Source organism: Megascapheus bottae, chromosome 2 (genome assembly GCF_031878675.1).
Source record: "Megascapheus bottae isolate mThoBot1 chromosome 2, mThoBot2.hap1, whole genome shotgun sequence".
In the NCBI taxonomy this organism is placed as follows: Eukaryota; Metazoa; Chordata; class Mammalia; order Rodentia; family Geomyidae; genus Megascapheus; species Megascapheus bottae.
Genome location: NC_143510.1, coordinates 52,731,132 through 52,756,436, shown reverse-complemented (window position 1 = coordinate 52,756,436; position 25,305 = coordinate 52,731,132). Strand labels below are relative to the sequence as shown.

Below are 25,305 nucleotides of genomic sequence, written 5' to 3'. Positions count from 1 at the left end.
TTCAATTTCCTGGTACCACATACATAGAAAAAGCCGGAAGTGGTGATGTGGCTCAAATGGTAGAGCTCTAGCCCAAGGACAGTGTGCAGGCTCTGAGTTCAAGGCTCAGGACTGGCAGAAAAGAAAGAAAAATTAATACAGGCAGACAGGCCAGAGGCAGCTGATGAGAACAGAGAAACCTACATATACATATCTGTCCTGTGTACCAAATGATTTTGTGGGCTTGGGTGGCCTGCAGGCTGGCTGGACAGCTTCCACCCCTGCAAGGACCGTGCCTTATGCTTGCTTTTAAGGAATCCAAATAAAAGAGCTGGAAAAAGTTAAATGTAGAGGGAGCAAATAGGGAAAGTCAGGAGACAATGGTAGCAATCCAATGAAGAACAGAGGACTGGTCTCTATTTTTCTTTTTTTTTTTACTATTTTGTGTGTGTGTTTGTATATGTGTGTATGCACTGTCCCTGAGCTCTTCAGCTCAAGGCTACCACCTTACCCTTGAGTCAAGCCCTCCTTCCCATTTTCTAGAGGTTAATTGGAGATAAGAGTCTCAGATCCTTTTGTGCCCAGACTGGCTTTGAGCCTCCTGAAAAGCTAAGATTATAGGCATGAGCCATAATGCCTGGCTACTATTTTTAAATTATTTTTGTGGGTCATGGGTCTTGAATTCTGGGCTGGGCGCTTTCCCTGAGCTCTTCAGCTCAAGGCTACTGCCCTACTCCTTGAGCTACAGCCCCATTTCCCACTTTTTAGTGATTAATTGGAGATAAGAGTCTCATGTTCTTTTTTTTTTTTTTTTTTTTTGCCAGTCCTGGGCTTGAGCTCAGGGCCTTAGTACTGTCTAAAGGCAGTACTGACTTTCTAAAGGCTAGAGCTCTACCACTTGAGCCATAGCACCACTTCTGGCTTTTTTCTATGTATGTGGTACCAAGGAATCGAACCCAGGTCTTTGTACATGCTAGGCAACCACTAGGCCAAACTCCTGGCCTAAGAGTCTCATGTTCTTTAGTGTCTGAGCTGGCTTGAACTTCAGATCTCAGCCTCCTAAGTAGGTAGGATTACATGTGTGAGCCACTACACCCTGTTATTTTTTATGCCAGTCCTGGGGCTTGAACTCAGGACCTAGCCACTATGCTTGAGCTTTCCTAAGGCTAGCGTTCTAGCATTTGAACCACAACAACACTTCTAGCTTTTTCTGTGTAGGTGGTACTGAGGAATCAAACCCAGGGCTTTGTGCATGGTAGTCAAGCACTCTACCACTAGGCCACACTTGTGGCCCTGGGGTGGTCTTTTTCTTTTATGCTGGTACCAGGCCTTGCTCTACCATTTGAGCCTCACCTCTATTCACAGCTTTTTACTGGCTAATTGGAGACAAGAGACTCAGAGACTTTCCTTTCTCCCCAAGTGGCTTTGTCTTTTTTTTTTTTTTTTAATTGCCAGTCCTGGGCTTGAGCTCAGGGCCTGAGCACTGTCCCTGGGCTTTCTCAAGGCTAAAGCTCTACCACTTTAGCCTCAGCACCACTTCTGGCTTTTTTTTTTTTTTCTTTCTATGTATGTGGTACCAAGGAATCGAACCCGGTTCTTTGTGCATGCTAGGCAAGCACTCTACCACTAGGCCAAACTCCCAGCCCCGCAAGTGGCTTTGAACCATGATCTCAGATCCAGCCTCCTAAGTAGCTAGGCATGAGCCACAGGCAATTAGCTATTCTGCTGTTTTCATTTGACAGAAAGCTGAAAAAAGAAAACTTTGGCATATTTATTCAGACATGTATATATAAAAAAAAACATCAACGATACAATAGACATTTCCCCCAATTCCCATATAAGAGATGGAGGTCTGAAGAGGGTGAGCCTTCTTCCTGTTCCACCTGTAGGCTTCTCATCCCTGGATGGGAATGGTGGGTCTTGAAGGCCTTTGTGAATCAGCTTGGAAGGAGTGATCATTTGCAGCACATTTGGCTATGGTTTACACAAAGGAGTCCAGTTATTTTCCTTCTTGACCTTCCCCCCACTTCCTGTGATGAGAAGACTGAGTTGTAAAAGGAGGATGTGGCTGTTGGGGTTGGCTTGATTCAGTGCAAAAAACAATGCCCCTTATAAGGGCTTTTTTTTTTTTTTAATGTTTTCCCTGACACCTTACAGTAAGAGAACATGCATTAGAGTTGCAAAGATTTTGAATCCTGGATCTGCTGCTTAAGTTTAATCAAGGCTCAGTCTCCTCTTATCTGAGGTTTCACTTTGCACAGATGCAGACTGAAAGTGTTAATTGAAAATTTCCAGGAATAAGAAGTTATTTGTTTTTGCCAGTCCTGGAGCTTGATCTCTGGGCCTGAGTGCTATCCCAAAGCTTTTGTGTTCAAGGCTTGCACTCTACCACTTGAGTCACAGCTCTACTTCTGTCTTTTTGTGGTTAATTAGAGATAGGTTCATGGGCTTTACTGCCTGGACTGGCTTGGAACCACGCTCCTCAGCTCTCAGCCTCCTGAGTAGCTAGGATTACAAGGCATGAGCCATAGGGACCTGGCAAGTGTGCAAGTGTGTGTGTGTGTGTGTGTGTGTGTGTGTGTTTTGGCCAATCTGGATTTGATCTCAAGGCCTTGTACCAGGCACTTATAACTGAGCCACACTTCCATCCTACAATTCATTTTGAATTTCCTATCATTCTGAGTAGCATGATGAAATTGCATATCATTCTGCTGTGTTCTGTCCCATAGATGAATCATCTTTGTCCAGTATATCCATTCTGTACAACCTACCTGTCCAGTAGAACCTTGGGTGGTTATCAGATTAATTGTTCAGGTATGGTATTGCCAGTGTTCAAGTTCCAATACCCTTTTGCATAACACTGGCCCTAAAGTGCAAGAATAGAGATGAAATTCATACATGCCAAAGGAAAGTACTTTGGCTAAGTGAAAAGGTAAAAATTCTTAAGGAAAAAGAAAAAAAAATGCACGGCAAGACTCACAGTAAAACTAATTCTATCATGCAATGGTGAAAATGGTAAAAGAAATTAGTAGTTTTGTTGTTATATTTCAAATGGCAATTATGGCCATAATGCATGTTAAGTGCTTAGTCAAGACTGAGAAGGCCTTAATGGGTTTTTGAACTATCCAGCTTCAAGCCTTCACTGGATATTTTTGAATACCTGGAATGGGGAGGATAGGATAATCTCTGCCTTACAAAATTGTAAGGATTATAATAGATTGAGAGAATGTAGGTAAAGTGTAGCACAATGCCTGGCTCTTAGTAAATGCCCAGTAATATCTATTCCTGACATCTCTTCATTCCACAAAAGTTTATGCTTCCCAATCTTTCCAGAGAATTAAGAATTATAAACCAAAACTGGGCATGGTGACTCACACCTGTAATCCTACCTACTCAGGGGCTGAGATTTGAGTATCCAAGTTCAAAGCCAGCCCAGCACAAAAAGTCCACTAGGCTCTTATCTCTAATTAACCACCAGAAAACTGGAAGTGGTGCTGTGGTTCAGCGTGGTAGAATGGTAGCCTTGAGCTGCAGGGACAATACCCAGGCCCACAGTTCAAGCCCCATGACAAAAAAAAAAAATTATAAACCAAAATGTTGCTTTCCTCTGCGAGGTTCATGCTGTCTTCTTGGTCTGAAAAGAAACAACGGCAGGCATAGGAGTAATCCCAGCAAGGAAGAGCCTGAGAAAAAGTGACCCGAGAAGTTATCCTTCATATCTCCAGGAAGACCTCCTGAGGAAGCTGAGGAACGGGATTGGAAAAGCACACAAACCAGGAAAACTCCTTTCCTAGGGTTGGGAAAGAGATGAAGGTGCATAGCTGGCTAGATACCACAAAATTTGGTGTTAAAAGGTTGAAAAGCCTCCAAAGGTTGAATGGAATTGTCTAGGACTGGAGAAATGGAGCGGAGACCTGGGCTGTAGAGGGAATCGGGAGGAGAACCCTCTGGAAACACTAGCTGCCATTAAGTGTCCCTGAGTGTCTCTGGGACAGGAGTTATGTTCTCTGGGCATTAGCCTTAGGGAAAAGCCTGCTGTGCCAGTAATCGGGGTTATCAAAGGCAGAGTCAGTGGCTTCTAAGCTACGTAGAGTTTTGAGGCGGGCATAACGGACGTGGGGGGCATTGTGTTCAGGCCCCTGGAACGCTCTCATCTCTTCATACCCTTGCTCAGCCTCTTGGCAGGCTCCCATGGCTGCATAATCCCCACTGGGGCCACCACCACCACGTCTGCGGTTCATATATTCATAGTCTTCATCTGGAGTTGTGCCAGTGGTGGGCAGGATGGGCACGGGATGGAGTGGGCAGCTCTGTGTGCTGCCCAGAGAGGCACTGAGGTCTGATCCTACATCCATGTACTCATAACCCAGTTCCTCAAGGGAGCCAGGCCTCGGGGGACGAGGTGGACTGCGCCTTCTCCTCCGGTTCATGTATTCATACTCCTCATCTTCATCTTCTTCTTCAGTACCCAGGACAGAACTGAGACCCACTGAAGAAAGTGTGCCTTCCCGGGAGGAGGAAGTACCTAGGGTTGAGAAGAGAAGATGAGGTATGTGGAGAACTTCCTGGGAATGAGCAGAATGGAGTAGAGGGAGTGAGGGCACAGTTGGCTCACGCCTGTAACTCTAGCTACTCTGGAGGCTGAGACCTGAGGATCACTGTTTAAAGCCAGATCAGGCAGGAAAGTCTATGAGATTCTTATCTCCAATTAACTACTAACCAGGGCAGAAGTAGAGGTGTGGCTCAAGTGATAGAGTGTCAGCCATGAGTACAAAAGCTCAAGGACAGTGCCCAGGCCCAAGTTCAAGTCTCAGGATTAGCACGCACATGCGTGCTCGTGCACACACACACACACACACACACACAAATAGGAAGGAGGAGCTGGGCACGGTGGCTCACACCTGTAATCCTAGCTGCTCAAGAGGTTGAGATCTGAGGATCATGGTTCAGAGCCAGTTCAGGCACTAAAGTCCGTGAGACTCTTATCTCCAGTTAACCACTAGAAAACCAGAAGTGGCACTGTGGCTCAAGGGGTAGGGTGATAGCTCTGAACTGAAGAGCTCGAGGACAGTGCCCAGGCCCAGAGTCCAAGACCCACGACTAACCAAAAAAAAAAAAAAGAAGAAGAGATAGGAGGCTTAGGGAAAGGAATAGAAGAAGATTGGAGGAAAGCCCTAGGAAGAGTCAGGCACCTTTGAGGTGTGTATCTGGCATGACATAACCATTGACATCCTCTTCCTCTAGGCCTGGAGGGGCAAGCGGGGTGACGGGTGTGAGCAGGCTGTGACGCTGGGAATGGTAGGCACTATCTCCACGTGGCCGTGGGCTCCGGCTCCGGCTCCGGCTTCTGCACACTGATGCTTTCTCCTGGAGCTCAGTCTCAGAACCCATCACGTGGCCGTCTGATGACTCTGATGTCAGGCGTCCCCTCGGCACTGGGTGCAGAGAGATTGGGCGGGGATAGCGTTCATTACCCCCACAAGCTGAAGACTCCTGAAGAGAAAAAGAAAACACAACACAGCGATATTTATACAGACTGAGAGGAAAGATGGCTAAGTTGTTTAATATCTTTTTTTTTCTTTTCCCAGTTCTGGGGCTTGAACTCAGGGCCTGGGCACTGTCCTTGAGCTTTCTCAAGACTAGAGATCTACCACTTGAGCCACAGCACCACTTCTGGCTTTTTCTGAATATGTGGTACCAAGGAATCAAACCCAGGGTTTTGTGGATGCTAAGCTAACACTCTACCACTAGGCCACACTCCAGGCCATTTTTACTTTCATTTTGTCAATGTGTTGTGGTCTTGGGGCTTGAACTCAGGGCCTAGGCACTGTCCTTATGCTTTTATGCTCAAGGCTAGCACTCTATCACTCGAACCACAGCTCTACTTCTGGCTTTTTAGTCATTTATTGGAGATAAGGGTGTCAAGGACTTTCTTGCCTAGGCTGGCTTTGAACCACTATGCTCAGATCTCAGCCTCTGAGTATCTAGGATTACAGGCCAACAACATACAGCTCAATGTCTGCTCTTATGCAGGATGCTAATTAAACCAAAAAAATTTTAGTGCCGTCTTCCCTATCTCTATCAACACAAACCCACAGGACCCTCTGCCACATAGCCTTAGACCTTACCAGGCAAGCATCTCCAAGATTATTTTGGTTCATGGGCATATATCCAGATGATGGACTTAAAACGCTTTGACTCTAGGGTGAGAAAAGTAAAGGTTAAAATGAAGGAGAAAATGTACTTTTGCCCTGGAGGTCTTTGAATAGTTAATCTGGGTGTTGACACTGCACCTCATAGGGTGCAGAGTGTTTGGTGATCATAAATTGTCTCACCCCACGAGGCCGATTAAGGGTCCCAGATGGTAGGCTGAGGGCCGAGCCCAGTGTGGTCACCAGGCTGTCCTCCTCTGTCTCCAAGTCTAGATCTAGGTCCAGTTCTGGCTCCAGCTCTACTTCCTCCAATTCTTTGTTTGTGAGAGCAGGGGGCTCTGCCCCTGGGGGTATTCCAGGCCCACTTTCTCTCTGTAAAGAAATGCAAGGTTGAGGTGAATGCTGATTCTAAGTTCTCTTCTCTCTAAATGTAGTTGGTATCTCCTAGTGCCTACTCACCTTTATGACCAGATACCGTGGTGGGTCTCGGGCCATCCTGGTAAACTCATTGGCTAATTCTTTAAAAGTTGGACGAATATTCTCATCAATCATCCAACCTAGGTTGTGAGATATAGGAGGCAGGGGCAGAGATGAGAATAGATCCATGGAGGGACACAGAAAGAAGTTATTTAGAAAATGGCTGAGGTCAGCAGGTAACTCACACTTAACCATGACCATGTACACATCAATGGTGCAGATCTGAGGTTGTGCTAACCGTTCTCCCTTCTCCAGCAGGTCTGGCACTTCAGCTAATCGAAGTCCTGCATAGGGCTCTGCTCCAAAGGTCATCAACTCCCAGACTGTCACACCTGGCACAGAACACATGGACTAGTTAGTATAAACAGTAAATATGGGCATCAAGTAAGGCAGAGCTTGATTTGATTCAAGGATCTGAAGGAGAGTTATGCTTTCTTTTCTTTTTCCTTCTTCCTTCCTTTCTCCTTCCCCCCCTCTCTTCCTTTGTCAGTCCTGCCTGGGGCCTGAATTCAGGACCTGGGCATTGTCCCCGAGGTTTTATTTTGTTTTGTTTTTCTCAAAGCTAGAGCTCTACCACTTGAGCCACAGCACTACTTCTGGCTTTTGAATGGTTAATTGGAGATAAAAGTCTCAAGGACTTTCCTGCTTGAGCTATCTTCAAATGAGATCCTCAATCAAGGTTCAAAGCCAGCCCCGGCACTAAAGTCTGTGAGACTCTTATCTCCAATTAACCACCAGAAAACCAGAAGTGGTGCTGTGGCTCAAGTGGTAGAGTGCTAGCCTTGAGCTGAAGAGCTCAGGGACAGTGCCCAGGCCCAGAGTTCAAGCCCCATGACTGATTAAAAAAACAAAACCAAAAAACCGAGATCCTCAGATCTCAGCCTCCTGAGTAACTGGCCACCGATGCCCAGTTGGGTTATGGTTTCTAAAGAGAGGTGGCTCAACAGGGAGTTGTAGGATTTGGACATATGAAGGGTAGTCAAACACACTGACCGTAGCTCCAGACGTCACTCTGGTGTGTGTATTTCCCAAAGTGGATACTCTCAAGGGCCATCCATTTAATCGGAGTCTGAGAATTAAAGATAAAAGTGACACCAGTTGATTTCTGCAAATATTGTTTTTTTTTTTTTCTTTTTAGCCAGTCCTGGGCTTGGCTCAGGGCCTGAGTGCTGTCCTTGGGTTTTCTCAAGGCTAGAGCTCTACCACTTGAGCCATAGCACCACTTCTGGCTTTTTTCTATGTGTGTGGTACCAAGGAATCGAACCCAGGTCTTTGGGCATGCAAAGCAAGCACTCTACCACTAGGCCAAACTCCTGGTCACTCCACAAATATTCTTAACATTTCCAATTCCCAATGTCTCTTGCATTCTTTGTTGCTCTCTACGCTTAAATTTCTCCCATATCGCTGGGTGCTGGTGGTTCATGCCTGTAATCCTAGCTACTCAGGAGGCTGAGATCTGAGAATCACAGTTCAAAGCCAGCCCCATCACAAAAGTACATGAGACTATCTCCAATTAACCACCGAAAACTGGAAGTGGCTCTGTGGCTCAAGTGCTAGAGCAACTAGCCTTGAGCTGAAAAGGTAAGGGACAGCACCCAGGCCCCGAGTTCAAGCCCCATGACAGACAAAAAATAAAAATAATAAAATAAAATAAAATCACCTATATCTAGCTCCCTATCCTTGCATTTACCACGAATCAGCCATCTGATTATTATTTTTTTTGGGGGGGGGGCTAGTCATGGGGCTTGAATCCGGGCCTGGACTCTATTCCTGAGCCTCTCTGAGGGCTCTCTGGGCTCTATCCCTGAGCACCACTTCTGGCTTTTTCTGTGTATGTGGTACTGAGGAGTTGAACCCGGGGCTTCATGTATACTATGCAAGCACTCTCCCACTGAGCCACATTCCCAGCCCAGTCATCTACCTAACTCACGCATGGATCACTGACTGTTCTCAATGCGCCCCCACCACCTAGCCTACCCTGTGTCGCCTCACCTTGGCCTCGCTGTGTAGTAGCTGCTTGTCATCAGGTGGTAGCAGGTCAGCCACACCAAAATCTGCTACCTGAACCTGACTGGGTGACTTGAGCAGCACATTCCGGGCTGCCAGGTTCCGGTGCACCATGCCATGTTCCTCAAGGTAGTACATACCCTAGGTGATGAAATAAATCACTGAAGTCCAGTGATGAAGCAATCACTGAAGTCCAGAATTCCCCCAGACTCTAAGGATAGCTTCAACCTTCCTCCCCCACCCCGGACTGCCCCCAGCCAGACAGTTCTGTTCTTAGAACTCCTCTAGCTTCCTGTCTTACCTTGGCAATTTGTACTCCCCAGTTGAGCAGCAGCTGTGGCCCCAGTGCCCCCCGCTGCTGTCTCACGTAATCCAGCAGGGAACCTAGAGGCAGGTATTGAGTGACGAGCTGCAGAGATGACCCTGGGCAGAGGCCCAGCAGCCTTACAATGTGAGCGTGGTCTAGGCTGCCGATGGCCAACATGTGCTATGAAACACAAGAGAGGAATGGACAGGTTCACATCCGCTGCACTCACACATAACCCAAGGCTTCCTCAGGTGTCAGGTAAAAGGGTGAGAAGCACAGGGGAATGGCTAGTGTAATATGTGACAATACAGGACTCTGCTTCCACATGACTGCAGATAACATTATCCTCTCTCCTAGTGGCACACAGAATCCCCTTCCTTTACTTACATCTGTCACAGCTTGAAAGCTCTGTCGTCCGCTCTTGTCCTCAATGACTTTAATGCAGACTGGAATCTTGATGGATTCACCTTCGGGGATCCATACCCCCTGGGAAATTTAGGGCGAGAGTGAGGCAAAGGTCATTCTATATTAGCACTTTGGCAAAATCTTTCTCTCTTTTGCCCTATATCCTCCCCCCACCTTCCCCGACTGGGTCACTCACCTTGTGCACAGTTCCAAAGACACCTGAGCCAAGCACTTTAAGTTTCCTCAGCTCTGTCTCTTTGAAGATTCTGGCCAAGACTTTGTTAGCCTTCTCGCTGGGACCCAGAGGCTCTATGCTCTGAGGAGAAAGGAAGGAGGCACCGAGGAAAACCACAGATGAATGGCAAGGGCAGCAGAACCCAAATGGTGGGGGCACATTGAGAAACACCAACAGGTCCTGTGTGTGACCTGAAGAAGCTTTCTGTGCTCACAGATCAGCAATCAAGATGGGGAGTTGAAGAGAGCTTATCATGCTATCACCTAGGGTGTCATTAACACAGTGTTCTGTGCTTTCTTGTATGTATTCCAGTCCTGGGGTTTGAACTCAGAGCCTGGGTTCTATCCCTGAGCTTTTGTGCTCAAGGATTTGAGCCACAGTGCCATTTCCAGCTTTTTGGACATTAAGTTAGAGTACCAGGGTGGGCAGGAGTGTGGCCTAGTGGTAGAGTGCTTGCCTGGCATGCATGAAGGCCTGGGTTTGATTCCTTGGTACAACATACATAGAAAAAGGCTGTGGCTCAAGTGGTAGAGCTCTGGTCTTGAGAAAAGTCCAAGGACAGTGCTCAGGCCCTGAGTTCAAGCCCCCCACAACTGGCAAAAAAGAAAAAAGAAAAAGAAAAAAAGAGTCCAAGGGAGAGGCTGGGAGTTTGGCCTAGTTGTAGAGTGCTTGCCTAGCATGCACGAAGACTGGGTTGATTGCTCATTCCACATACATAAAAAAAGCCGGAAGTGGTGCTGTGGCTCAAGTGGTAAGGTTCTAGCCTTGAGAAAACCCAAGGACAGTGCTCAGGAATCAAACTTCCAAGGAAAGAAGAAAAGGTAACACTTATCCCATCACTTTTCTCTGGGTTCAGATGGCATAGGGTACCACTCAAAAAAAAAAAAAACAAAGGTAACTACTCACCTCACCCCTCTCCAAGTATCGCCTCATAGCCCTCTTATTTTGAATTTGGCGTCCACGCCAATAGAGAAAAGTGCAGCCCAGGATCAGGAACATAAATGCCAATCCTGCTACCAAAGCCATTGCCAGATGGGTTTTGCTATGGGAGACAGAGAAGCCCAACATTATCCTGGTTTTACATTTCCCTCACAAGTACCACCTATACCACGCTGAAGATGCAGGATGTGGGGCAAAGAGTTACTATTTAAACAGATTCTTCAGCACTGAAAGTGTTAATTTAAATCTGGTGCCTCCTCTACCTTAGGCTAGTGTCAGTTTGATGTTAGAAGGGAGGCCTGCCCGCAAAATAAAATAGTAAGTACATAGAAGATCAGATTAGGCCCTCTTCCCACACACACACATGGGGAGCCACCATCTCACTCTAGATTTCTCCCAAATAGCCCAATATCCAGACTCTTCAAGCTCTTTATACCTGATAAGCACCAATGTTTGGCCTAAACAGTCTTGTAGCTCTGGTCCTGTACACCTAGAGAAGAAAGTCATCTCCTTTAGACAGTCCTTGGACACCACAGGCTCAAATTCAACAGCCTCAATAGACAAAAAAAAAAAAAAACCCTTTGTTTTGGAACAAAACTTAGGGCATTCTACCCTAGAGCACCCAGCTTATTTGAAAACACAGCCTCCATCTCCATGTTAGTAGGCTTCTTGAATTCTCTCGCCCCCCCCCCCCTCACGACACATAAACCTTTCTGTCTTTTTCTGCCAGTACTGGACACTTAAACTTAGGGTGTGAGTACCATACCTAGCTTTTTCACCCAAGATTGGTGCTCTACCACTTGAACCACAGCTCTACTTCTGGTGAGGTTTTTTTGGTGGGTCATGGAGCTTGGAGCTTGAACTCGGCCTGGGCCTGGTCTCTGTCCCTGAGCTCTTCAGCTCAAGGCTACTGCCCTACCCTTGAGCCAAGCCTCACTTCCCATTTTCTAGAAGCTAATTGGAGATAAGAGTCTCAGGTCCTTTTGTGCCTGGGGTTGGCTTTGAACCTCAATCCTCAGATCTCAACCTCCTGAGTAGCTAGGATTATAGGCAGAGCCCCATTCTAGTGGAGGTTTTTGTTTGTTTCTCTGTTTTCTTTTGTTGCTGGACCTGGTGCTTAAACTCAGGGCCTGGATGCTGCCTCTGAGCCTCCTTGTGCTGAAGAGGTCCATTTTCTAGAGGTTAATTGGAGATAAGAGTCTCAGGTCTTTTTGGGCCCGGGCTGGCTTTGAAACTTGATCCTCAGATCTCAGCCTCCTGAGTAGCTAGGATTATAGGGGATGAGCCACTGCACCCAGCTTTTTTTTTTCTGCCAGTCCTGGGCTTGAGCTCAGGGCCTGAGCACTGGTTCTTGGACTCTCTCAAGGCTAGAGCTCAAGCCCTCCAGTCTCAGCACTTCCGGTTTTTTCTATGTATGTGGTAGTGAGGAATCGAACCCGGGTCTTTGTGCATGCTAGGCAAGCACTCTACCACTAGGCCAAACTCCTGGCCTCATGGAGTGATTCTTAAATCACAGTCCCTTCCTGTTGCTGAACTCCTTCCTCACCCTAGTTCTGGGCAACACTATCCTTTCCTACACCTCCTCTTATCATCTCATCACTGACCCTTGGGTGCAATTCTCGTGACATGGCCGGCATTCATTCTGAGCATCCGGGTACTTGTAGATGGGGCCCTTGGCACCTAGGACTCCATAGGGGCATCTGTTCACACAGTGGGGCCCATCACGAAAATGAGCACACCGAGCACAAGCATCAGAGCCCTAAATAAAAGAGGGAAGGTCAGGAAGAATGAGATCTTCATGTCATGTCATTCCTTTCAGCAAAGCCCAACCCAGCCATTCAGGAGCCACTGTACACAAACTCCAGCATCATTTGGCCTCCCTGGGCAGGCCTGGAGATTTGGCCCTCTCATTTCCTGATATTGCCCTCTCTGTCTCAATTAGAGATCTTGGGGAGTATTGCTATACCGAGCCATTGCAGGTAGTAGTGCCCTCCATGGGTTGGCATTCTGGGTGGCAGGAGAAGCATTCACCCTCAAGAGCAAACTCACGAGGCTCCCTGCAGTGGAAGAGACAGGAAGGGTGTCATTGCCAAGTCCTCACCTCTACGCCGGACCTCACAATGAGGAACCCTACCCCATCCTACACCAGGGCACAGTCAGAAAGCTGCTGACAGTCAGGAGTCCCCGAACAGCTCCATCCCAGGGCCATACCCTCGTGTGTGTGTGTGTGTGTGTGTGTGTGTGTGTGTGTGTGTGTTGCTCCTGAGGCCCAAATTAAGGACCTGGACACTGTTTTGTCAAAGGCTAGTACTCTACCAGTTGATTCACAGCCCCATTTCTGGCTATTTATTTGGGTGATTGGTTGGAGATAAGAGTCTCATGGGCTTTTGTGCCCGGATTGGCTTTGAACCATGATTCTCAGGTCTTAGCCTCCTAAGTGGCTAGCATTACAGGTATGAGCGACTGACATGGGACTCTACTCCTTTTTCGTTTGGACAATCCTGAAGCTGGAACTCAGAGTCTGGGCACTGACCGTGAGCTTTATTTTACTCATAGCTAGCACTCTACCCCTTGAGCCACCATGCCACTTCTGCCTTTTTCTGCTTATATGGTACTGAAGAATTGAACCCAGGGCTTCGTACATGCTAGATAAGCACTTTCCCACTAAGCCACATTCCCAGCCCTGACCCTACTCCTTCTTGACAGTCTCCCCTCACCATACCCATTCAGGAAATTGCAATGGGTCACACAGACCCCCTCCCGGCTGTAGTTTCGGCAAGATAAGCACTGGGCCGGACCTGGGCCCCAGCACCCTCCAGAGGAGCACAGGGGATCACATACTTTTCCCTCGGCCACTGGAGGAAAAAAAGAAAAAAAGGCTGGATCAGGAGAGGAATCTGAGGACTCCAACAAGACCCTTTCATATGACCACTCCCAGCCTCATACCTCCCTCACTCCCTTTCTCCCCTCATATCCCCTATTCCTACTCCCACACGCACAGCACCCACGGGCCCCTCCTCCCCCGCCCCCGACAGGCCCCTCTCTCACCGCATTCCCTGCGGGGTCGATTATGCTTGATGTCTAGTCTCTCTTCTGAAGGCCCTCGAAGCAGCCTGGTCCAGTTCAGAGAGTGATGGTAGCAGAGCTGCCGATTTGCGCTTATGTAGATACGCCCAGCACTAACTTCCTTCAGGGATCGGAGGCCCAGAGATGTGACATTCAAGTTCTTCATGATCAACAAGGAGAAGCCCCGGCTGAGCATAAAGGAAACCCAGTGAGAGGGGCAGACTACAAAAAGAAAATTAAATGTGCGGGGGATTCATCACGCTGAGGTTATCAGAACCATGGAGAGGGGAATTCTGCATTAAGAGAATCCCTATCCTCTTGCCTTCCCCTCAGCAAAATGGCAGAGTATATTATATGACACAGTGCCTTGTACTGCATGAAAAGACACCCATTTCACCATCTGGAGATTATCCCCCCCCAGCTCCTTACTCACTTGTAGAGACTTCTGCCTCCAATGGTTGTCAGGTTGGAAAAAACACTGAAGTTGTGCATGTGAGGAGGCCAGGACTGGATGTTGAGGTAACCTGAGGAGTTGGAAAGGGAGATGAGCGTGGTACTTTCCCACCCTTTATGTTTGTTCCTTTTGAGGTTTTTGGTTTTTTTGCCAGACCTGGGGCTTGGACTCAGGGCCTAAGCACTGTCCTTGGGCATTCTTCAAGGAATGAGCACTCTACCACTTGAGCCACAACACCACTTACGGCTTTTTCTGTGTATGTGACACCAAGGAATTGAACCTGGGTCTTCGTGCATGCTAGGCAAGCACTCTACCACTAAGCCACGCTCCTGACCCAGCTCCTCCCTTGTTTCTTGGGAGTAGCTCATGCCAGTGGTTCTTTTATCCCTCCCAGAAAGGGCTGCCTCTTACCTGTGATCTCCCGTACTGTCCGGAAGACATTGAGTTTCTCAGGGTCCAGAGCAGGAATTTTGTGCCAGGGATCACTAGAGAGAATGGTACACACTGGTCAATAAGCTAGAGAGGTAAGTCTGGAGGCATAGTTCATGGGTACAGCCCTTGCCCAGACTGTCCAAGGCCCTGGGTTCAATCCCTAGTGCAACCATCAAAAAAAAGAAGAAAAGAGGATGAGGAGGAAGAAAGAAAGAAAGAAAGAAAGAAAGAAAGAAAGAAAGGAAGGAAGGAAGAAAGGAAGAAAGGAAGAGGCCAGGAGTTTGGCCTAGTGGTAGAGTGCTTGCCTAGCATGCACGAAGACCCAGGTTCAATTCCTTGGTACCACATACATAGAAAAACCCAGAAGTGGTGCTGAGGCTCAAGTGGTAGAGCTCTAGCCTTGAGAAAGTCCAAGGACAGTGCTCAGGCCTTGAGTTCAAGCCCTGGACTGGCAAAAAAATAAATAAGAAAGAAAAAAGAAAGAAAGAAAGAAAGAAAGAAAGAAAGAAAGAAAGAAAGAAAGAAAGAAAGAGGCGCTGTGGCTCAAAGTAGTAGAGCACTTGCCTTGAGCTGAAGAGCTCAGGGACAGCATCCAGGCCCAGAGTTCAAGGCCCTTGGATTTCTAGTCAATCTCCCTCTAGGGATGATTGGGACCAAGGGAATGAATGATGGGAGTAGATGAGGCAGGGCGCTTGAGAAGGGGAGAGAAGGTAAGTTTCTAACCCGTTGAGTCCAGTGATAAGGAAGTCCAGATTGCCCAGGATCTTGGTGCAGTTCACAAACCCATCGATGTTGCTGGAGTCCACCGTCTGATGGCGACTCCCAAAGCCGGTGCCCTCACAGGCTGTAAACACAGAAGTCAGTGGGTGTGGCTTGGGCAGCCTCAAGGGAAAAGAACAGCTTTTCATAACTTCTTGTTGTTTCTCTCTCACCTTTAGGGCACAGCCCTCCACAAGGCTCACAGATCTTGAGCCCATTTTTCTCTACTTCCATCTTGTCAGGAGGACAGGCCCTGACACAGGACGTCTGATCTACAACGAAGTTATCTATGGGAGAAAACAGTGCAATTAGAGATAAAGAAACCCGCCAGCTTCCACCGGACATTCCTCTGTGTCTTTGCTCCCCTTCCCTCTGGCACTGAGATTCCCTATTTGTTAGGCCACTTGATCTCCTCCCTCCACCTCCCATTTCTTTCTGCCAGTACTGAGGCTTGAACTCAGGGCCTCAGGCTCGCAGTTGGCTTTTTCCCTCCTCAAGGCTGATGCTTCACTTGAGCCACAGCTCCACTTCCACCTTTTTGCTGATTCATTGAAAATAAGTTCAGGGACTCTTCTAGACTGGCTTTGAACTGGGATCTTCTGATCTGCTGATCTTAGCCTCCTGAGTATCTAGGATTATAAGCAGGAGCCCAGCTGGGCCCTTTTGCCTCCCCAGAATTTGTTTTTGAAATCTTGGTCCTCTACAGTTGTTCCTTCCCCTCAGACACTTACAGGGACAGCTGGCTACACAGACTCCTCCATACTGATACTTTGTGTGAGGATTGGGTTCCAGCTGGAACGTTAGCTTGTTGTACACAAGAGGCTGTGGGCACCGGGGCACACAGGCTCCACTGTCATTGAAGTGTCGGCAGGCCTGGGAACACAGAGACTCCTAAAATTCATGTTCTACATGTACCCTGACCTCCTCCCCAAAGCCCACACTCCCACTTCCGAGCCCAGGCAGCCGGTAGCAGGACGTACAAAGCAGTCTGTATCCTGGGGTCCAGAGCAGCCCCCTGCACATTCATCATGGCAGCACTGGTTGGGGTTGGGCCCGAAGCAGTGACCATTACATTGAGGGGCACAGATGGTCTTCGTCACTACAGAACGAGACAGAGCATGACCCTTTAGGAGTCTCGTGACTGAATTCCGAGACAATTCTCATCACCTACTCTGGAAGCTTGGGTAGGCAGGGTTATGAAACTGTGTGAATTTGAAGGTTTTAAAAAGAACTTCAAACCTACATGTCTGGCAGTTGTCTGGCCCAGGACCCCAGCATCGCCCTTTGCAGGTCTCCTGACAGGAGGGACCTGGTTGGGAAAGAAGACAATAAGCTCGTCAGGACTGAGAAAAGCTTGCTTCAACCAAGAGGGCATGATGTCAGCACACAGGCACCTCAATCCTAGGAAGTAACAGCCAGGGCAGCGTCCCTCCCTACCCAGGGGAGCCGGAGCTGGGCCAAGTAGACCTGTCACCAGGGGGAGGAGCCACACCCCCATACAACCCACCAGGCAGCTGAAGGGGTGGGGACTGGGGCAAATGCCAACCTCAGCCTCAGTCCTCATCCAAAATCTTCATTTCTTCTGGGCAAAGAAAACTCAGCAGAATATATGCCCATGAAGAGCCAGAGCACTGTCCCGACAGGGGTCAGAAAGAGAAATGGAGGAGTCCCAAAGACTTTTTGTCCCCTTCCTTCCTTCCTTTTTTCCTTTCTTTCAGTGATGGGGCTTGAACTCTGGCACTGTCTCTGAACTTTTCCATTCAATGCTAGTGCTCTACTACTTGAGCCACAGTGACACTTTCAGCTTTTCCTGTGATTAACTGGCAATAAAAGCCTAACAGACTTTCCTGCCTGAGCTGGCTTTGAACCACGATCCTCAGATCTCAGCCTCCTGAGTAGGTAGGATTACAGGTGTGAGCCACTGATGTTGATACAGTTCTTCTGTGGTTTGAACTCTGGGAGACTAGCAGGCTCTTGGTTGGAGGGCCTTGAGGTGACGATTGAGTGGAGAGGTGGATATGACAGAGTTGATGAAGGAGTGGCTCTGGCTTGGTGGGACACAGGAAGCAGTTGAGATGATGGCTACTCACAGTTTCTGCCATTGTTCTTCACCACTATCTTAGCTTCTGGATCTCTCACGATATCCCTCCAGTCTATGGTGTCCATGTGACACAGCTTATCATTCTTCTCAATATACACACCCCCTGACAGAATCTCTGAGGTAGAGAGAGAGGAAAAGTGACAGGTGAAGAACTACAACACAACTCCTCTCTCCCATCTCCCTACCATTCCAAAAGGTCCAGGGAGACCCAGGAGCAGAGGGAGCGTGATGGGGAGGGCAGGTATCCAATTAGATCCACACTGCAGGAAAGGCTGGCTTTCTTAGAGGAGGAGTCAAACTAAAGCAACCTCCTCATATACCTGTCCAGATCCGGTTTAGCCAGTGGGGGAGGGGAGGGGAAGGCTAGGACATCCTGACTCAAGGCTCTCCCCAGAAGAGTGTTTTCCAACTGCTAGAACAGCGAGAATAAATAAACGGTGCTATTAAATGCTATTTAACCCCTGTATTCCTCCAGCTGGTACAAGCTTGGGGAGGGAGATTCCAGGGAGGGCAGGATTTTAAGGTACACTGTACTGTGTGTGTGTGTGTGTATGTGTGTGTGTGTGTGTGTGTGTGTGTGTGTGTGTGTGTGTGTGTGTGCTGGATCTGGGTTAGAACTCAGGACCTGGGTTGTACTCTGTTACTTAAGCCACAGCTCCACGTCTGGCTTTTGGGTGGTTAATTGGAGATAAGAGTCTTATGGACTTTCCTGCCCAGGCTGGCTTTGAACTGTGATCCTCAGTCTCCTAAGTAGCCTCCAATGCTTGGCTTGCCATACGTGTGTGTGTGTGTGTGTGTGTGTGTGTGTGTGTGTGTGTGTACCAGTCCTTTAGCCTTTTGCTCAAGGTTAGCTCCATATCATTTGAGCCACAGCTCCACTTCTGCCTTTTGGGTGGTTAATTGAAGATAAGAGTCTCATGAACTTTCCTGCTCAGGCTGACTTTGAACTACAATCTTCAGATCTCAGCTTCCTGGGTACCTAGGGTTATAAATATGAGCCACCGGTGCCTGGTGACACTGTACTTTAGAGGTAACGGATGCACCTTCAGGTCCAGGCCCTCATGCTGTAAGGACCATCCATCTCTCTGGGAGCAGGCACTCCCAACATCCTACTAGAACCCTCTGGTATCAGAAGTGGGGCTGGGAGTTTGGCCTAGTGGTAGAGTGGTTGCCTAGCATGCATGAAGACCCGGGTTCAATTCCTTGGTACCACGTACATAGAAAAAAGCCAGAAGTGGTGCTGAGGCTCAAGTGGTAGAGCTCTAGCCTTGAGAAAGTCCAAGGACAGTGCTCAGCCACTGAACGCAAGCGCAGGACTGGCAAAAAAAAAAAAAAAGAAGAAGAAGTGGTAGGACTTTGCATTAGCTGCAATGGCTGAGGAAGAGCACCCTGGGAAGGGTACTTAAAATGAGCAGCCCAGGGGGATGATTGCCAGCAGGGTGGCTCAAGCTAGGATCAGAAAGAATTGCTAGGAACTAACCGGTAAGCTGAGTAAAGCGGAGCTGGCGCAGAGCATGGCTGGAGTTGGTGTTGTAGTTCAACATGACGAAGATGGCAAACTTCCCTTCGTAGACCTGTGTCCCCCGCACCACTCGGAGATTGGGCAGTGGCAGTATCGAGAATTCATTCATGGCCACCAGGACATAGCCTGTCACTTCTCGGATCCACTGTGACGGAACACAGCATGTCAGTGAAAGGGACAACGAAGTAATGTCTCAGTCCTTTCTCCTTAAGGCACAAAGAAATTCTTACACACCCACGCACCTCCCCCACTTTTGTTTTTTTAATGTTTTCCTTTGCAGGGCCGACGATCAAACCCAGGGCCTAGCACAGGTTAGGCAATTACTTTACCACTGAGCCATAGTCCTGTCCCCTCCACACTTCTACCCAGTCCTCAACTCACTGCCCAGGTTAGCTTCCAACTCCTGCATTCAAGCAATCGTCCTCATAAGTCAGCTTCTCAAATGGCTGGGCTCACGGGTGTGGACCACTATGCCTAGTCTCTGTGAATTCTTTCGAATCCCTACTTTGGAATAGGGAGGAGGCTGGGTCTCACTCCTGGGACATTGTGAAGACTGTACCAGAAGTAACAGAGGAATCTATACATCTACTCTTTTCTTCTCAAGAGTTCCTCATGCCTCAAGAGTCCTGATATTCCCTTCCTCCTGTCCTCAGCTGACTCTCTGAATTAGTGTCTGCTTACGTTGCATCACCACAGAACACCGACTCCCTCTCTCAGAATCAATCCCTCGATGTCCCAGGTAACAGATCTGTAGCAGCGGGGCCGGGAGTTTGACCTAGTGGTAGAGTGCTTGCCTAGCATGCATGAAGACCCAGGTTCGATTCCTCGGTATCACAAATATAGGGAAAAAAAAAGCCAGAAGTGGGGTTGTGGCTCAAGTGGTAGATTTCTAGCCTTGAGAAAAATCTAAGGACAGTGCTCAGGCCCTGAGTTCAAGCCCAGGACTGGCCAAAAAAAAAAAAAAAAGAAAGAAAGAAAGAAAGAAAAGAAAAAAAAAAGAAATATCATATCTGTAGCAGCAAGTCTGTCCCAGATTCCAGTAACTTACAGAGTCACAGGTCTCCCTAAGTTGGATGTTTAGGAACTACTGAATCTTAAGAATTGTAGACACAGCAGAGGGCTGTTTTGAGAAAAGGGCCAGGCTGAGGAAGGGGTGGGCACACTAACCTGCAGGAAGGAGAGGTCTGCATTATGACCTGTGAGCACAATCTCAAGGTTTCCCATCACCACCTCACATCTGTCATAGCGCGTGTACAGCGTCTGGTACTGGTTCTCCTCATCACCAGTCACGCTCAGCCCGTTCAGAGTCCCAGGACACACTGTTCAACACGGAGCAAAGAGGACAAAGCGCAGAGAGCTGGACACAAGTTTGCAGCTACCTCCATTTCCCATCCCCAAAGCACCCCCTTTGCTGCCCTCTTCCAATACAAGTCAAAGGAGCAGAAACTGCCTCCAACCCTGCCCCCTGGGCACAGCATGCCCATGGACGGTGGGAGGGCCTTCTCTTCCCGCATCTGGGAAAAGGAAAAGTGAAAATGGTGTCCTTAACTGCCTCTCAGGCCCTCCTTTGGGTAGGGTAGGGTTAATCTTGAAGGAAGATATAGAGGACTTGTTCCCTTCCCGAAACAGAAATTAAGCAAAGGACTAAACTTTGATTACCCCCTCCCCACCCCCAACTAGGGCACTTACTTTTCTGCCCCCATCCTGCCTCTTTCTAAGCCCTGGAATAAACATCTCTTTGGGGCTAGCACACAGCCCCTATTGTGTCTAGGAGAGGGTGGGATGGGGGCAGAAGGTGGGGGCAGTGCCTGGGGCCACAGTTCAATCCACAATGAGGCGATTCTATCCACGAGAAGGGGGCTGCCCCACCCTGTCCCAGACACCCCAGTCCTCACCAGCAGCACCCCCCTCCACCCTCCAGCCTTGGGCTCAGACAAGTGACCTCACTGGTGCTGGGAGCCCTGTTGAGGGGGGCAATGAGAGCTTTGTGTTTAAAGCTGGAAGATAAGGAGCTGGTCACCTCCCCATTCCTAAACTCTGGCTTCCCTTCTTATTTGATTTTCCTCCCCCCTTCCAACATAATCTACCTCCTTAGGCATCGCTGTGTAACCCAGAAGGTGTTTTTTTCTTGTTTAGTATTAAAGCACATAGAAAAACCTGGAAGAGCAAGGAACAGCAATACCCTCCATGTCTAAGCCTTCCTTCCAGTTTCATTGTCAGAGAAATGCATTAAAAAGGCATCTGGGGGCAGGATGTCTTTGGCTTACTGGTAGAGTGCTTGCCTAGTTTGCACGAAGACCTGGGTTTGATTCCTCAGTACCACATACATAGGAAAAAGCCGGGAGTAGTATGTGTCTCAAGTGATAGAGCTCTAGCCTAGAGAAAGTGCAAGCACAGTGCTCAAGCCCTGAGTTCAAGCCCCAGGACTGGCAAAAAAAAAAAAAAGAAGAAGAAGAAAGAAAAAGAAAAAAGACATCTGAAGGCCCAACACTGGTGGTGGCCAACCCCTGTAATCCTTGCAGTTCAAAGCCAGCCATGAAACTCTTATTTCCGATTAACCACCATAAAAGCAGAGGTGGCTCAAATGGTACAGTGCTAACCATGAGCAAAAGAGCTCAGGGACAGCGCCCAAGCCCTAAGTTCAAGCCCCAGAACTAGCCACTCCCCCTTAAAAAAAAAAGTAGTAGAGCCTGAAGTGAAAAAGCTCAAGGACACCAGTTCAAACCCTTGAGTTCAAATCCCAGTAAGAGCACACACACACATACACACACACACACACACACACACACACACACACACCCAATATGGCAACCTTCATTAGCTTTCCTTTGTAAGTATGAGCTTTCACTTTCCTTTGTAAATATGGAGGACAATGAGCTAAAAGTTGTGGCCTGGGAAGCCCCATTTCTGTCACTGTCTTTTTCCTCTGGCTGTGTGTGTGTGTGTGTGTGTGTGTGTGTGTGTGTGGGAGGGGGGGAGGAACCACCTGTTCTAACCACCCTTCCCTGAGGCAGGCAGCTCTGTGGCTGGCTGCAGAAGTGAGAGACCCCACCCCTTCTGATAGATGCCCTCAGGTCTCCCACTTGATGTTTCAGAGCTCCCCTTTCTGTTACTCCCTGGAGGGAAGGGGTGAGCTTGTTCCCCTGGGGGAGGGTAAGCAGGCTGGGAACTCCCAGAGGAGCCTGGGAATGCCAGGGTCCTTGGGATGAAAAATGAATGAGACTAAAAAGGTTAGTCATCCTGGAACAGCCTCAGCCCCCAGCCTCTTCCTGGAAGGACACCCCCTCTTCCAGGTAAAGGCGCCAATCCTTCTCCTCAGAAAAGTGATGAGGCAGGATTTCTGCCCCGAGAAAGTGGTGTGTACAGGTACACTCTGGTGACACACAAACCTGTACTCCACTGCCTCTGAAATTTAGACTGGATTCTTATCAGGAAGTACTGCAGGAGGCCTGTCGTGCCCACTTGCCCCCACGACTGCCCCCACACCTGGGGCAGACTTCATGTCTGTGCTTGGAAGGCAACAAACTTACAGGTCCCAATTACCTGAGGGTAAAGTCCATATTTCACAAACAAGGGCAAAGGTCCCGGCTGGGAAGGGAGTATAAACAACTCTCATGAGAGGAACAAGGCAAACTTGGGAGTAGAGAAGGGCAAAGAGAATTATAACCACCACCCCCACCCAGAGCCAGGGGCACAGGGAGAGGTAGTGTCACAGACCTCCTTGGGTAGAAAGCACTGGGGTTGAGTCAGAGCAAGAATCTCCAACCCCTCCAGAGGCCTCTGCTACAACACCCCCCCACAACCAGGGGACAAAGGGTCTATAGAAGGCCTGAGACAGGGCCGGATGCCCAGAGGCTGTAAGATCCAGATAAAGGGTAGAGACCCAACCATGTCTGCCTCCCCCCACCCCCTACTTCTCAGGAGGGTGGTGGGAATCCTGGACTTCTGGGTCACTAAAGATAGGGACATGACAGTGAGACTGCCATTCCACTAGCCCCTCCCAATCGAGCCCCCCCCCCAATCCCTTCCACCATCTGGGAGTGTCTACATCTCAAGATCCCAGGGGCTAAATTTAGGTCTAGCAACTGCAGGGGAAGCACAGGTGGTTTCTCGCACTCCCACCCTGGGGTAAGGGCCTCTGGCTGTGCCAACCCCCAAACTGAGATGGGGGTAGGGAGGGGAAGAGATCAACAGGACTCTTAATTCCACCGACTCTGGTCTCTTCAAGGGTCCCTGGTCTCAGAGACATCCCAAAGGGGTGGGCACAGATGCCATGAAGAGAGGGGAGGCCTACAGAGAGCCATTGGGAGGCTCTATATGTTTCTGGATAATACATAGAACTCAGGAAGGGCAGAAATTGGACCTAGGAATTTCACAGGAGGTTCAGAGGGGAGAGAAAAAAAGAGATGATGTGCAACTGTGCTCTCACAGCTCATGGCCCAGCGGCAGTGCATATTCTAGAAACTCCATACTTGTGACTCGAATTAACCCAGGTCTTGACAAAAGGAAAGTTGGTTAAGTTGGGGAGTAGTCAACTTTATTTGAAGGGGGTCGGGGAGGCAGCCTCTGTGAGGCCGCTGGCCCCAGTGTCACCTGGACTTAGCTCTCTGGTTAATCTCAGCCCTTCTCGGGGCAGTTCCACTCACGGAAGAGGAGGTGCCTGTTTTTCCAACACCTGAAAACAACAAACCCCTCCAGCCCTCCCACAGCTCCGCCCTGGCGGCAAAACAACGAAACTGGGGGGTTGGCGAAACCTGGGGTTGTGTGTGTGTGTGTGAACCAAAAAGTAAACCAAGACCTCATTTCCCACCAGCTCCTCACATTTACAAGAAGGTCCCTACCCCGGCTCCCTTCAAGGCCACACAGACCAATTAATTGGGGGTCTGGGACGTCCTCGGGAGGAGGGTGGGTGTCCAGGAATGCGGCCCCGGCCCTGATCGCGCCAAGGGAGCCAGCCTGACCCCCTTCCAGATGCTCCCAGCAGACCAGGGGTCGCACCCTCAGCCCCGCACGCCCGAGCACCCCTGGCCCTGCCCGTAGGGAGCGCGCGCCCTGCGGTCGGGCGCCCCGGTTTCCAGCCGGCTGGCGGGTGCTCCCCGCTCCGCTTACCTGCCTGCGAGCTGCCCACTTCGGAGCCCCGGGCCAGGCTGAGAAGGAAGCCCAGCACCTGCAGAGCCCCGTTCGCCTTCATAACTCCCACCAGAAGGTGAAAAGGAGCCCAGCCGAATCCGGCCCGGGGACCCCAGGACTAGGACATGGGGAAGCGACAGCCACCTGAGCCGCCCACGGACAGGCGGCGGCGGCGGCAGCGGCAGGGGTTGCAAATTGCAACCGGAGCCGGAGTCCAGAAGTGGAGCTGATGGCAGAGGAGGGTGTACGTCTGGACAGGGGGAGGGAGGGAGGAGGGAGGGGTGAGTGAGTCACGGCCGCGCCCCCTCCCGTGCGTGCTGGAGTAGGGCTTCGCGCTGCCCTCTCACCCGCCCAGGGCGCGTCCCGCGCGCCCCCGGCCCGCAGCCGGCCCGGAGGGTCCCGGAGGGCGGGGAGGGGAGGGCGGGGAGGGGAGGGCTCCCTCCAACGTTCCCCCAGGAGATCGGGGTTCCAGATCCACCCCTCCCGCCTCCGCCGGGGAGGATAGTAGAGCGTGCGCTCCGAAGCCTGGCCCCCGAAAGCTGGCCTCGCCCCTTAACCAAATCGCCCAACTCCCCCAGCCGGTTGGATCACTTGAGGGATTTTCTCTGGATCTCTCTCTCTCTCTCTCTCTCTCTCTCTCTCTCTCTCTCTCTCTCTCTCTCTCTCTCTCTCTCTCTCTCTCTCTCTCTCTCTCTCTCTCTCAGTGGGAGGCTGTTTTCTTGTGTTGCTCTGTGTTGTTTTCTTGTCTTGCGCTCAGGCCACCTCAGTTTCCCCAAGACTTCAAAGCCCCCTACATAACTCATCCCCCCCGACCCAGGAACCCGAGCCCTGAGGCCGCGTGAAATCGCACTGTCTCCGGCTCGCTTCCTTCTCCAGACCCCGGCGCCGGCCGGGGCCTCTCCCGGGGATTTGGTGGTGGAGGGGAGGGTGGGGGGCGGGGGTGGTTTCCAGCCTGGGAACAGACCCCGGAGCCCGCCTTTCCTACTGCTACCCCGGGGAGGGGCTCGCGCACCTGTCGCCGTCCCCTCTGCTGCCCCCGACGGCCGCCTGGGAGAACAGCTGCCTCCCCTTCCACGCTCGAGTGCTGCGGCCGCGCCGTCCGGGCGCCCGCAGTTCCCGCACGGGTCCGCACCCCAGGACCAGCCTGGAGAGGCAGGGAAGAGTGGAGAGGGGCGAGAGGCCTCCAGAGGTGCCCCCCCAGGCATGGGCCGCTGGCACCTCAGCGCTCGCGCTCCCTGAAGAAGCAATGTGGTGCACCGCTGGTCCCAGCCCCAAGCTCTGCCAGCTCCGGGACCCACCCCACTGGCGCCCCCCGGCGTCCAGACCCCCGCCATGGCGCC

General features: G+C 50.0%; 1 protein-coding gene across 1 annotated transcript; it reads right to left on the bottom strand.

Annotated features, from left to right (window-relative positions):
- Positions 1 to 3,516: 3,516 nt before the first annotated feature.
- On the bottom strand, positions 3,517 to 24,039 carry Erbb3 (erb-b2 receptor tyrosine kinase 3). Its single transcript, XM_090327171.1, has 28 exons — positions 23,945 to 24,039; positions 20,003 to 20,154; positions 18,794 to 18,980; positions 17,303 to 17,428; positions 16,456 to 16,521; positions 16,193 to 16,311; positions 15,944 to 16,085; positions 15,386 to 15,499; positions 15,177 to 15,297; positions 14,433 to 14,506; positions 14,001 to 14,091; positions 13,550 to 13,755; positions 13,224 to 13,356; positions 12,468 to 12,558; positions 12,106 to 12,260; positions 10,938 to 10,991; positions 10,469 to 10,604; positions 9,524 to 9,643; positions 9,310 to 9,408; positions 8,917 to 9,102; positions 8,601 to 8,756; positions 7,602 to 7,677; positions 6,794 to 6,940; positions 6,591 to 6,688; positions 6,315 to 6,503; positions 6,108 to 6,179; positions 5,172 to 5,472; positions 3,517 to 4,504 (listed from the first exon to the last, which is right to left on the bottom strand). The coding sequence occupies exons 1-28, from the start codon at positions 24,024 to 24,026 to the stop codon at positions 3,978 to 3,980; spliced, it is 4,020 nt and encodes a 1,339-aa protein (XP_090183297.1). The 5' UTR covers positions 24,027 to 24,039; the 3' UTR covers positions 3,517 to 3,977.
- Between the last annotated feature and the right edge of the window lie 1,266 nt (positions 24,040 to 25,305).

Bases quoted from the DNA above. Each gene is read 5' to 3' on its own strand.
- Erbb3 (XM_090327171.1), bottom strand. From the start codon at position 24,026: ATGAAGGCGAACGGGGCTCTGCAGGTGCTGGGCTTCCTTCTCAGCCTG. The intron at 15,298-15,385 runs GTGAGAGAGAAA...CTGTGTTTACAG, and splicing joins TGGAGGGCTGTGCCCTAAAG to CCTGTGAGGGCACCGGCTTT. The intron at 9,409-9,523 runs GTGAGTGACCCA...TAAATTTCCCAG, and splicing joins TCTTTGGAACTGTGCACAAG to GGGGTATGGATCCCCGAAGG.